At 35.3% G+C, this 13,968-nt stretch overlaps 1 protein-coding gene across 1 annotated transcript in view; it reads right to left on the bottom strand.

Annotated features, from left to right (window-relative positions):
* Positions 1 to 1,670: 1,670 nt before the first annotated feature.
* Kcnd2 (potassium voltage-gated channel subfamily D member 2) overlaps positions 1,671 to 13,968 on the bottom strand; it is a 446,740-nt gene continuing 434,442 nt past the window's right edge. Inside the window, exons 3-6 of the mRNA XM_076861771.2 lie at positions 7,653 to 7,748; positions 6,676 to 6,768; positions 3,421 to 3,668; positions 1,671 to 1,855 (exon numbers count right to left, since the gene is read on the bottom strand). Of these exons, the coding sequence (XP_076717886.1) occupies positions 1,678 to 1,855; positions 3,421 to 3,668; positions 6,676 to 6,768; positions 7,653 to 7,748 (615 nt within the window). The 3' untranslated portion in view covers positions 1,671 to 1,677. The remainder of the gene's footprint in view (positions 1,856 to 3,420; positions 3,669 to 6,675; positions 6,769 to 7,652; positions 7,749 to 13,968) is intronic.

Below are 13,968 nucleotides of genomic sequence, written 5' to 3'. Positions count from 1 at the left end.
TAAGCATTTGAAGATCTCTATAATAGAGGGATAATTATTAACTCTTTCCATATATAGAAACTAAGCTTTATTCCTTACAGTGGTGGCTCGGAATGAACAAAACTTTATTTGACATAAAACTTTTTTACACTGTCACGTGCAGACACGTCTGCTGATGTATTTTAAGGGTGTAAAGGTATAAAGACTTTTCACTTAAATGTACACAGAAATCAATCTTGCATCATCAAGCTCCTGTCCTCCCAATTTCGTGGAGAACGCTGCACCTTGCCAAACACAGGACCTTTCTGAGATAAATTGGTGCCGCCTTCATGAATGGCATTGGCCGCATGTTTTCATCAAATACTGCGACATGAAGCACTCCCGTTTATCTCTGCATTCCAATTCACATTAGGTATTCTCAACATGTATTCAAGATCTAAAGCAAAATAAATAATACATCAAGTAAGATTCTGAGATCGTCGATCCTGTGATATTAGTCCCAGTCAGCTCTTCAGGAAGCACATCCCAATATATCTAGTATCTGGGCTTTTCCATAAACAGCAAAGACATTAGAGATAATTCATAGATGTCAACTCCTTTTCTCTAGTTTTTGACAAGGGGATTGATGACAATCTACTTACAAGATAATTTATTGGGGAATACAAAAGTAGGAAAGTCACTTGAACTACAGTAAACGCTAGTTTCTCTGATGATAATGAACCCAATACAAAGGTACCCTAGAAATACAGAATGCACTGGGTCACAGCAATACAGTGGACCAAAGAATACTACTGAAAAACATTGATGACACAGTAGTTTTGGATTAAAAAGTCACCTAAACCTTGCAACACCAGAAGTTTTTCTATGGATGTGGCTCTTACTGTACCTATAATCTGGAAAGTACAACCACCAAAAATCCTGATTCCTGATACAACATGTGTGCAGTGAATTATTGCAGTTGTAACAGTAACTGGGTGCAAGGCTAAACAATAATACTGAACTATCTGAACACTTCAGATTTACTAATGAGCATCCCCATGAGAAATACTGCAGTTCTAAAAGGAGTTTATTTGCACAGCCCACCGTGGAACAATCAGCTTGTTGTAAGTGCACAGAAATTTCCCCTTTCTACAATTATAGTTTATCATGCCTATTCTGAAGACAACATAAGGAAACTGAGATCACTGCTCCAAAGAATTCTAGCATGCATTATGATGGTTTCCTTCAGTCAATACAAATGTGTTGTATGAGTTTTTCTCCCCATATGTAATAATCTTCATCATAGCCAATGTTCATGGTTTTAACAGGAAAAATTTTTATCAAAATGTTTTCCATATTTTTTTTTTGTTTTGCATTCAACTGGAACATTTTGTTCAAAGATTTATTTTATTTGTTTTATTAAAAAAGAGTTCTGATCATAAGAAGCATCGATAGGCGGCATTTCATTGTGCTCATTCACAAAGTCAAAGGGCCACAGAATATTCCTCTGTATAACAGGTCAAACTCTGTCTAGAAATGCCATTGGTGGTTTTATTCACATCCTCGAGTTTGGAAGATTTATTTTTGTTTCACTATCAGCCTTCTTGTTTTGCTGTCTTAATCTGCAAAACGTTTATTTATTTATTTTTCTTCTTTCTTCTACATTGAGATTCTTTCCACAGCCAGGGCTCAAATTCTCTTAAACCTAATCCAATTGTCTTACAAGGCAGACACCCTGACAATATTTCCTCCTGAGTACTCGGGAGACTCTGGCCTGTCATCTCCTTCTGGTGTGGTTACTGGAGGTGTTGGGATGCTTATTATTGCTGTAGTCACATAAGGTTGTTCACAGTTTAGTTTAACACACTCTTCCATTTTGGCATTTAAGCTGGATCGGCTGATGAGGGAAAAAAAAATAGATTTAAGAAAAGAAGATATTTATTTTAATTTTTTTTCATGAAGCTGAAAAAATGTACATTTTAATGCTTGTAAGTAACATTTTAAATGTTCAGAAAAATTATCACGTAAAAATGAAACATCAAAACTTAATATGAAACATCAAAACTTAATATATATTATCTTGAACATTAACCAGTTCATTAACATTAAAGACAATTCTTAAAGCCAGCTCAACTGTTTCTCAAATAAACTGCATTTTAAATGTAAGAAAGAAAAAGGACCAGGTAAGATCTGGACAGCCTGAACTGAGCAAAGTAAAATAACTTTAAGACAGAAACTCAGAATTTGATATGCCATGTGATTTCTCAATTCCTTTGTCCACAAAATCCTTTCATTAGTATGTCTTTTTGAAGTATGTAATGCAAATTAACCCTCAATTTAGTGATGATCACATCTTAAGAAGCCAAAAAAAGCTAGCTGTTCCCATCTAGTATTTGAAGGTTTTCTCAAAAGATATTCTTAACAAGTTATGTTATACTCTTTGGGAGAAGCAGAAGGAGAAGGATCAAGAAGGGTATAAACAGGAATTAAAACTATTTTCATGGAAAATGACTAAAATGTTTATGTCATAATATTTTCTTCTTAAAACTATCACCATTTTCTACTTTGTTTTATGATGGATATAAAATATCTTAAAAAAAATTTTTATTGTCCTAAATTTTAACAGTGTGGTCCAATTTTTATAAATCAACGTAGTCTGAATTCAGAATCTCATCTTGGTTTTCAACATAGCTTCTTAAATACTAACAAAGAAGCAAGACTGAACTTATAGAGGGTCACTCTAAGAATATATGCTCTTCAAATAAAAGAATGAAGTAAAAAACATTTTGGCAGAAGTTGATCTTTTTAATGTATAATTTAAATATATTACTTTTTATTAGACATTTATGGTAAAAAAAATAGTAAATAATGAAAAGTAAAGGGAAAATGTCAGTGTAAAAGTTTCACATAAATTTTCCATAAATTAACTGGTAAACAATTTTAGAATTTAACTTATTTTTTGATATTGGATTGGTTTTTGTATTTGATGTGGCCAAAAAATATCTTTTGAATCAAAAGTATAGGTTAATAAAAGAGATTTGTGTAGGCATAGTTTTAATTTTCACTGTTATATTGAACATGTTAATATATTTTAGGTACTATTGAATAACTTTCAATCATATCGATGTCAGTTTCACTTGTCTTTTTAGTAGTTTTGATTGTCATTTCAGGCTCTTTGAGTTTATATATAGGGCTCCTGGGTATAGAGGTCCTTGCTCAAACAAACAAAAAATTGTAGAGTTGAAGCAATAAAAATATTGTTTGTCATCTTTTCTTCTTCCTGTTGTTAATACTGACATAATTACTACTTTTGACCCCAAGGGATATGCCAGTGGACTCCTTCTCCTACTTGCTGCACAGTTTTGTCCTTTTCTCAGCCCTAGGAGCTAGGACTTCCCTGCTCATAGGCGGCAATGTGACAGCAGGGACACAGCCTGTGAACCAGTAGGTTCATCCAGGTACCTGTTAGATAGAGGAGTTCTCTCCACACACCGGATTTGAATCGTGCTGAGTTCCTGCACGCTGCCTCGATGACTCCCAGATACATTGGCATTTGGGATGCGGAAAGTTTTTTTGTGTCGACGTGAACAGCAAGTGCTGGTGACTCCTTGTTGTGAAGAGAGAGATGGGCTGTGACTTGAAGGACGGTTAACGGTGGCAACTTCCATGCAGCTTTCTTCAAAGACTTGTTCATCCACGAATTCATGATTCTATTTCAGAGTTGGAAGAAAACGTGAAGAAAGCAGAGAAACACATTTGAAATTAAAATGAACAAAATGTATAGCTTTCTTTTACTAACACCATTTTCCAGAAGATTAGAATATTAGAACCACTTTTCTCTGACATTTGTGTGGAAATAAAATCTCTCTAGTTAGACTGAGTGATTGACGTGTGCAGGTGGATTCAGTGTCCATTGACAAATTAACTTTATCTTAGAATATATTTTATGAATTTAAGCATAAAATCAGGAAGTCAGAAATTAGAAGGGGAAAACCCTTGAAATGAATATAGATAATATCTACAGGAAATTTAAAAATTTACATTGACTTTATTTTTTAAACAAATTGAAATCATGAAAAGAGGTTATTTTATAGAACACCACAAGTAATACTGTTAAATAGTAGCAAATACCTTCACATGGGATTGAAAAAAAATTTAATCTGAAAATAAGATATTGAAGACACTTCTGATTTCTTTAGATGCTTCCCTAAAATTTCTGGTATATAAGAAAATATAACTTATTAGCTAAGAAAATAAAATGTTTATCTGTAAAATGGGTCACTGTGCTTGACTCAGAAGGAATGAGCACTGAACTTTCATGGCCTCTTTTCTTTGTGATATATCACAGGGAGAACTCATGACCTCAGTCTGGGTTCAGGGTGTGTTTTGTGTGTGTGTGCACATGTGTGTGCATAGTGCTGGGGATTGAACCTTGGTAGAGAACACTGCTCTACCACTCAGCTACATTCCAGCCTTCTTATTTTTTATTTTGAGACAGGGTCTTGCCAAATTGCCCATGCTGGCCTCCAGCTTGCGATCCTCCTGTGTCAGCCTTGGGATAAGCTGGGATCGCAGACTTGCACCACACTGCCCCAGCTCTTCTCCGCCCACTGCCTTCTAGCCCATAGGCAATCAGTAATGGGCATCATTTCACACAGCCTATTTTATAGATGCACAGTGTCAATTTTACTTTTAAAATGTTTAGTAAAGAATAGCCTCCTAAAATGCCTATGCAAGAATTTTACCTCAGAAATAGAAGGGAAACATTTTGGTCTGAATTGCTAGAGAATAACTTCAATTACTGTTTTTCCTTTGTGTGCACAGAAATGGCCTTCTAATGGAATACTTTGCACATACCGAATTTCACTTAACCATCTCTCATCCTAAAATATTAGTAAAACAATTGAAGCAATTCACTGGCTAATAGGAAATAGATTGTTTTAGTTACTCATTTTGTCATCTCTTTGCTGAGAAAAGCATTTTGAAACACATGAAATTTAACATTCTACTGTTTAGAGTCTAGAGAATAATTTGATTAGATAAGGCAAAATTTCATGTTAAATATCACATTTTAGAGAAAAAAAGTGCACAAAAGATTCATAATCTGATTTCTTCTTTTACAATGCACATTTCACACACATAATGCAAGTTATCCTGCATGAGATTTTAATTTATGTCCTTAGCAATTAGAATTGAAGAAGTCATTCTGTTATTGGTTACCCTATATTTTTATAGGTGGTGTCAAAAGTAATTTTTGGTTTTAAAAAAGTAGTCTTCATTGGTAAAGTAATTGAAAAAAGGAAACAAGAGGAAAAAGACAAAGGTAAATGCATTCTACCATTATCATTTAAGTTCATCTAAGTATCATTTAAGCCCCAAAGTATTATTCTTTAAAACTTAATACTAAGTAAGTACTAAGAAAGTACTAATAGGTTATAGACTTGTCCATATCTTTGTTTAAAAATTCAAATATAATTATGTATTTATCCTGTCAAAACACTTAACTGATTTCCATTTATCATGACACAAAAATCAAAATTGCTCACTTGACTCCAAAGACTGACATTATCCAGCCACTGTCTCTGCTTCCTCTGGGGCCATGCTACACTTGCTCCTTTGAGTCATCCTCAAATTCTTTTGCCTCCCCTTAGGCCAAGTTCCTCTCTCTTCATTTCCTTGTTTACCTCCTTCTCATCCTTCTGGTCTCAACTCAAGGTCTTTCCAGAAGCCTTGTCTGAGCCTGTCACCTAGGGGTTCCATCCTCTTTGCCCCACTCCACTGTGGCCCTGTCAGTTCTTCCACTGCTCATGCCCCTTCTCTAGTACCACCCATGGTTAATGTTTTGTCCCACAAATGGAGACTCAATGAGGACAGAGGCCATACTAACTTCATGGTGTGTCTTGGATCTGGCTCACTATTAGGCACATAGCAGGCAAACGATACATACTGGTTGCATGGTTATATAGGTAAATAAACTGATGGGAAATATATTGAAATTGAGAATACATATAATGTGTCTTTGGTGAGTAAAGAAGCTGACCTGATTCAATATGATGAGAAATTTCTTTCTGCTCTGTAATCACAAACTGTGATCCACATTGACTAGCTAACTAAGGAATGAACGTCTTTACTATGGAGAAGTCCCACGTAGTGCCTGTAAGTGAAGAAATGTAAACTTTTCCTCAACACCCAGAGGTGTACCAGTGGTTAAATGTGTCATTTCTTTTGAATGCAAACTGATCAGTTTTGCTATGTACCTCTATTTATTATATCTGTGAATTACTTGCTTCTATTCTGTTATTCTCTCTCTCTCTCTCTCTCTTTTTGCTATTGATATTCTCTTTACCAGATGTTTGGCACACTTGAAATATCATTTTTCCCTTTTTAATCAAAATTTTAAAAACAGATGAGACAGAATATTTTATTGGACTCTGTATTGGAAGACAGTTTTCTAACTGCATTTAACTGATATCTTAGAACTAGAGTTAAGACACCACTAAGTTAAGACAGAGGTTTCTTAAGATAATTTCCAACTCGAAATGTCATCATGATATTTCAAAGCAGTTTCAGATACTACAGGTTTTCTGTTTGCTTGGTTTTTATCATATTTTCCAGTAATGCAGAGTGTGAAATAATACTTGGAAATATTGTGTGTGCATAAAGGCAAATGGGACTAGGGTCAGAGTACAGAGGCAGGCCCTTGTGCTGTCTCCTTACCGTGGTTTTCTCTAGGCAGTGAAGCAGGTGGTGGTGCTGGGTTTCAAAGCTGGAGCCAGACTTGCTAATGAAGGCCTGTTCCTCCTCCGAGGACTGTCAACACATAAGAAACAGAGGTGCTTCTATTTTATTTGCAAACAGCAAGAATCTCAACCACACGATTGCACAGAGATCTGGCCTATTTTTTTTTGTGTGGCTCACCAGCAGCACTTTTTTTTTTTTTTTTTTTAACCAAAAACAGACAAACGTGCAGTTGCTTTTAAGTTGAATGATCAGCATACAAATTTTCATCAAATTAGAGGTCTGGTCTTTTAGACTATGCCTCCCTGAATTGAAAATTTAAATCTCTTTTACTCATTCAAGGACCAACTTTCTTTGAAAGCCTGAGCCATTTATCTTTAGATAATAAAATTTAACCTCGTACTTAGATAATCCTGTAACCATTATCGTGCACCTACATGAAAGATATTTTGTAAGAAAAGATAATGGAAATCCTAAATATTAAAGGAAAGTTTTGAAGTAAAAGTCTCTCATTCAGACTCTGTGACATTCCCAACACCGAATCAATGGTGTTCTCTCTTTATTAAGAAGTAAAACAAGATGGGGCATTACCTCTGCTTCCCCGTTACCTGAACTTCAAGAAACATGAGCAATTTTTAAATAAAAAAAGAATTAGGCATTTGAATTATTGAGCATCTTCTGCCTCTCTGATGTTAATTAGAGATAGTGTAGAGACGCTGTCTGATTGCGAATTTAGGAATCATAACCCACTGGCAATACTCCATAGCACAGCTTCTAACCAGCTACAGACAACTGGAGTGTACAGGAGGAGCTTATTAAAAAAAAAAAAAACAACTTTTGCTGTTTTGCTAGCTACTTTCATAATTATTCCCAATAAAATTATATGGTTAAGTAGAACTAAATTAATATTACCCCAATAAACTGATCACTAAAAAATGCAAAGAACTTGACTTTACCTGCAGCTGGTTGCTGAGTAAACCATTCCGTTTGCTCTGCATGTAGGCGCTGGCGCTTCCACTTTTGGCTGCCCGGATCCTGGCCAGTCTAGCTTTCTACAGGACAAGAAAAATGAACATCCCATCAACACTCATGAGTGGTTTTCTTTAAACAGTGAAGTCAGTCTTGCATTATCCTACTGTCAGCATACATATTTTAAAAAGCAAGCCAACTTTTCACATGTAACTACTGACAAATATGCTCCTGTCCTCTATTGAATGTTTTGTTTTAGTTAACATTTATTAGTAAGGCCAATTTAACTACTTTAGAGCTGGGTTATGCATGCAGGAATTGAAATTAAGTCTTTACAGTAAGATGAAGCTATTTTATTACTGTTTCTCTCAATTGTGTCAAGAGAAAAATAGCAATATTACTTTACTTATATTTTCATTTATCCAAATCTGAGTAATTTAATGAAATGAAGACCAGTAGCCCAGTAAATCAGCTGCCATCTCCTTTTCATTTAAACTAATGTCCTTTATAAAATTAGTAACTAAGTTCTAAGAACCAATTCCCTTTTTCTATCCTTCGTTCTTTCCCTCCTTCCTTCTTTCCATTCTTAGAACCACTATTCAGCTATATTGTGTTCTCCAACTTAACTTTAATCTTTGAAATTATTCTGGTAAAGGAGAAAAAGCAGAGCCCTTGCTGAATAAAATGGACTCTCTAAAAAAAAAAAAAAAATTTCTGAATTTATCTACTTTGTTGGCAAAGTCCACACAACTGTATGTTCATCTGTTTTGTATTTCACTCTAGAATTTGTGGAAATGATGAACAGAGCAAGCCCATCCAAAGATGTCTATAAGATCATTTAAAATTTTTAACTTTTTTTTTTTTTTCATATAGAGAATGTTCTTCAATTAAGAGAATTTTTTTCTGGTGGTCACTTCAGTTGTTCACTGTTAGAGTGACATCACCAGAGAGGTATTACCAAACAAACTGGGTGGTCAGTTGGATTTCCTTTTTGGCATTCTACTTTATGAGTCTGGGGATACACCCCTGTTTAGACTGTGAGAGAAGATGCCTGCTTTGCACCCGCTGGGCAGCACTCCTTTGGTGTCCATTCTATTCTTGTGATGAATCTCTCAGCAAGTGTATGTAACATAGCAACTGGGGTGACTTGAAAAAGAAGTTTCTTATAAACTGACCCTAAGAAGACTCCTCTTCCCTTTCTAACCACTCCACACAGATGCTATCTTTAGTCTCAAGCCCTAGAATGCTCTTTTTAGTAAGGATTTCAAAGTTACTTAGATTTTTAAAGCAGAAAACAGATACATACATATCATAAAACTTTCAATCCTATAAAACGATATACAAGCAATCGAGTCTCTCTGACCTGGAGCCATCTTCTTCCTATGCTTTGGAGTAAACAACGGGTAATCTTCTTAGGAAATCCTATCCAAAACTTTCTAAGCACATCAAAGCAAGCACATGTATACATATAGAATGGCATATATATCTTTACTCAGTTGGAAGAACACTCCTCACACTGTTACACTTAGTTATGTTTTTTTTACCATATCTTGGAAACTCTTACTTTTTATGGATGTACCCTATGTGCCCTATCTGTATGAGTGAAGCATATTTATTTGGCCTGCCAACTACCAACTAAGTTTTTAAAGCATCTTTTTCTACTGCAAGTAATACTTCCTGCTTTGAACATTATTACCATGAGCTTTTCTGTAAGAAAAACTTCTGAAAGCAATTATTCCTGCATCAAAGGATGCGTGTGTACATGTGATATTAACAGGTTTTACCAAATTTTCCTTCAATTAATAGGTTTTACCAAATTTCCCTTCAAAGTCGTTGTAACAAGATGCTCTTGCATCCACATCATTTGAGAGTCGCACTGAGATGTCTGAAGCTCTCAAAGTAGCTTTAAGATAACTGTTGTGGCTTTAACTCCACATTTACCTCTAAATATAGTCTTCCCAGGCTCTGATTCCAGATTAAAATAGGTTGCAAGGAGTTCATATTTATAAGCATTGAGAAACAATGACAAATTTCCTCTCTTCATTGTCAATGTAATGCTTAGGTCACTCAAAGATTGGGGCAATACTGGAGAATGAAGTTGGAAAGTAGAAGAACTTTTCATCTTAAATGCTGGGCTGCAGGGCCAGAATTTCAAGCCTGACTCAACAAACAATGGAAAGTGATGTAGGCACTTTTGGAAAAGACTTGGAACTGACATAATAATTCAGAAACAAGCAGTTTATATAACGGTTTCCAGAAAGGGCTCATTGTTGAAATTTTAGTTAGGTATCTTTGTTCTCCTGAAACATTTACTGCTTTTTAGGTTTCCTTCTCTCTTCTACCCGCTCTTTCCTTTCTCTTTCCTCTCCTTGGTTTCTTTGACTACCAGCCTGCTGCCTACCTCTCCATCTTCCTTCCTTCCTTCCTTCCTTCCTTCCTTCCTTCCTTCCTTCCTTCCTTCCTTCCTTCCTTTTCTTTAATTTGCAACTACTATATTTAATATCACCTATATCATAGTTACCTATGTCATTCTTTCATTAATGAGACATGTACATTAACTAAAAATGTTACCCAGCAAAGGAAGATGTCATATATTTCTCTTCATATAGTGGCAAATCTGCACAGTAGCCATCACTACTATAGAAATGGTTCTAACCTTAGAGAAAAATATGTTGTTTTAGAGACAGCATGATCATTTTTGCTAGATTTATACAGTGCATTAGCAAAAGAATCTCTCATCTTTGTTCAGCCTCTTTTGTCTTACTTTGACACAATATTGTTTCATTGGTGGTACATGCCAAATATCTGTTGAATGTTTTCAAGACCCCTTTGAGGTCTTTAATTACTTTGGTTCCAGCAGGTAATTGAGGGAAATTATTTTATAAAAGTACTTTAGAAAATGATTTTACTTATGACCTCTTCAGTACAACAATCTTGGCCAGTCCAGGTTGTATAATTGAGAGGTTAAAAAAAAAAAAAAAATCCTTCCAATCCTCTACCCTACCCTGGAAGGAAATGAGAACTTCTTGTCATGGCAAATTGCCAGCAACAAAAATGGAAATCAGGGTGAAGTTTCAGTAAATAATTAACTGTGGTCGATTGGAAAGTAGAAGGTTTCCAAAGTGTTAATTAAAAATGGAGTTTGTATTGTCAGTTTTAGAATAAAAGCTTGGTAGTTATTTTTGAACTATTTATCTGCTTTAAGAAATAGTGGTGGTGTTTGGGAAAAACTGTTCATCTCCTAAGCACATTTCTCCCATTTATCCCAATTTCTCAGAAATTCAGTTTTGCCTAATCCTCTAATCTCAGCAGGATTTCTCAGTCAGTTGCAAGGAATGATAAGTGAAATGCATAAAATCTAAATGAACCAGATAAAGCAAATAACTGGTTCTGTGGCCAAGACAAGATTGGGGAATGCTGAGATGTTAGGAAGGTTTTCCCTACAGCTGGGTTCTTCACGACATATGTGAGGGTAAAAGGAGGACACAGTGTACAATTTTTCTTAAATTAATTTGACGTGGAACGGAGTTCCATGCAGACAAAGCATTCAGAAATTAGTATGCAGGGTAACACAATGGATTTTTAGCAAGTAGATGATTCTTATTTATGACAAATAATACTATTTAAATTTATAATGTATTTTCTGGAATAAAGGCTGAGCACCAATCAGAGAAAGATCCCTAACAAAATACCTTTGAGTTAGCAATTCGCTTAAATGAACAGCCACCTTCTAAATAAGATGTGCTGCAGATTGAGGGATGTTTCTGGACCATCTTGTCATCAAATCACAAACTAGTCTCAGTACTTTTGAAGAATTAAGGTATCCCAGGCAGCTTAAGGGAGAAAAACAGAAAATCTCTTTCCTTGGTAATCTCAGCCAATTACTTATCCCTCAGATATCAGCCCACATACTTCCCGTACCATGTGTTCTGGAAATTTCATGTTTGGTTGTTTCTTTCATTTATGGTTTAGTAAAAAAGCTTCATGTGGCTTTAACATATTAAGCTTTCTCAGCTTTTAAAAATTTAAAGAGTTTATGGGAATCTTTCCATTTGCTAAGGAAAGTAGCTGCCCTAAAAATGAGACAAAGTTTTAGTACCAAACAATAATAAAAAAGTGAGAGTAGAAGGAAGTCAGGGGAAGGCAGTAGAATATTCCCTGCCTGGTTAATCCTGGGATGGCAGTGCTGGGCAGAAACAGTCAGGGAATTGGGTCAGCTGAAGAAATGACAGGATGGTAAGAGGACTCTGGGTAGGGAAAGGTGAGAACTGAAAGAAGATGTAGAAGGGCATCAGAAGCAAAAGAATCCTTCCTATTTATTTACTTTTTGTGCTAAGTATCGAACCCAGGACCTCTCACAGATACCAGTGCTATTTTGTGCCACGCATTTACTGCACTATACTCTTCAAGGTGGAGGAGAGGGACACTACAGTTTAATACATGATAATAGATTATACACACTATTGTGGGAGAAAAAAGGGAGGAAGTAAGGTTGCCTACAATACCCAGAAGAATTTTGATGGAAGCAGTGTTATGTGACCTAAGTGTTGTACTCTGAATGGGAATTTGCCAGGTGGTTACATTAGGTAGTGTGGAAAGGAGTGGAGAGCTAAGAGCAGAGGTGATTCAACAAGGCTAAACACAGAGTAGGTAGGGAGAAGTATGTAATCCACAAATTCCTATATGAGTGTATAACAGGTGATCATTGAAATATAGACAAATTTTTAAAAAAACTAGATTATCCAGAGAAACTTGGGTAGGAATTGAATAATTTTGTTTTTAGTAGTGGATAATCTAAACCAGATCATTCTCAGGCTCCAGCAAGGATTTATTTCTTGTATATGCATTATTCTAGAATTATGTTTAAAAAATCTTCTGATTTGGACCTTGCTGAGTGTACTTGGCAATGGTTCTTAGAGTGTGATAGCAGTAGCAGTATCACCGGGAACTTGTTGGAAATGCAAATTTTTAGGCTGCAACTCAAAACTACAGAATCAGAAGCTTTGGGAACAGGGTTCAATTTGTGTTTTAACAACAGGATCCAATTTGTGTTTTAACACGCTCTCCAGATGATTCCAATTAATCTAAAGTCTGAGAAGTACCATAGCAGGATGTGATAAATGACAATCAGTAACATCTATCTGTATGAATGTAAAAAATCTTCTCCATGTGAGAATAAGATATTCATATATATTGCATACTAGCTCATTGATTCTAAATTTCACACTGAATTTTGAGTTCCTTACAGGAAAATCCCTTAGGTAACAGAGAATTCACAGTATGAACAATGTAGACTTTTCTGGTCTTGGACTTTAATCAACAAATGTGTGCTTGTGTGTAAGTTACCTGTAAAATGGAAATAATAATATCACCCTCTTTGTAAGTTGATTGTGAATATTATAAAGCACCTGGGACATACTAGACAGTCTGAAAGAGTTTGTTATTGTTACTAGTATTTGTTAATTACAGTTATAATCACCATTGTTTCTATTACATGATGAACAAAGGTTACCCTGTGAATCTGCGAATTATATATGATCTTATTCATATTTCAAAGCAAGGTGTACCACTTGCTTTAAAATATCAACCCTACCACCTGTTGGAAGGTATTCAATAAACACCTGTTGAATAGCTGAGTGGAAAAATAAATCTATTAAAATACAATTGCACACAATGGGGGCAGGGGAAAGGTCTCAGTAAAAACCTACATTTATGCACATGTCCATGTGCAGTTCAGATTGTGAAGGATTGATAAAAATGGGGGTAAACAATACATTCCCTTTAAAAGGCAGCAGTGTGTAATGAAATTAGAGAAAATATATGCTGGGGGAAGAGCCTAGAAAGAAAGTATCCCTGACATGATGGCAGAATTTTCTCAAAGGCTTGATATTATGCACATTCAAGATTTTTCTAGAGTTTGGAGCTGGCAATTGGACTAAACACCAAAAAATTTGATCTAAGAATCCATTTTACAATATTACGTTAATTGGTCAGCTTGAATAATGTTTTTATTGAGCAGACTGCTTGCTTGACTGAATCAGCTGGTTATTTTTGCATAACCTTAATATCTGTCAAGTCACCCCAGCCCAGATAAATGCAAACTTTCTTAGCATAATGAAGGCTTTTCTGCTTTATTTATTTATTTATTTTTAATCTTCTGGGAAGGAAAGTAGGAAATGTCCCTTGTTAAGTTAGTTTGTTTGAATACCTAAGTTCTTAGAGGATTATGCTTAGCTTATTGGCCATAGACTATTAACTGAATATATTACATTAGGTTATTATATTTGGCTTATTAGGCCAATT

Source organism: Callospermophilus lateralis, chromosome 1 (assembly GCF_048772815.1).
Source record: "Callospermophilus lateralis isolate mCalLat2 chromosome 1, mCalLat2.hap1, whole genome shotgun sequence".
Taxonomy (NCBI): domain Eukaryota; kingdom Metazoa; phylum Chordata; class Mammalia; order Rodentia; family Sciuridae; genus Callospermophilus; species Callospermophilus lateralis.
The sequence above is the reverse complement of the archived record's forward strand: the minus strand, read 5'-3'. Positions and strand labels throughout refer to the sequence as shown.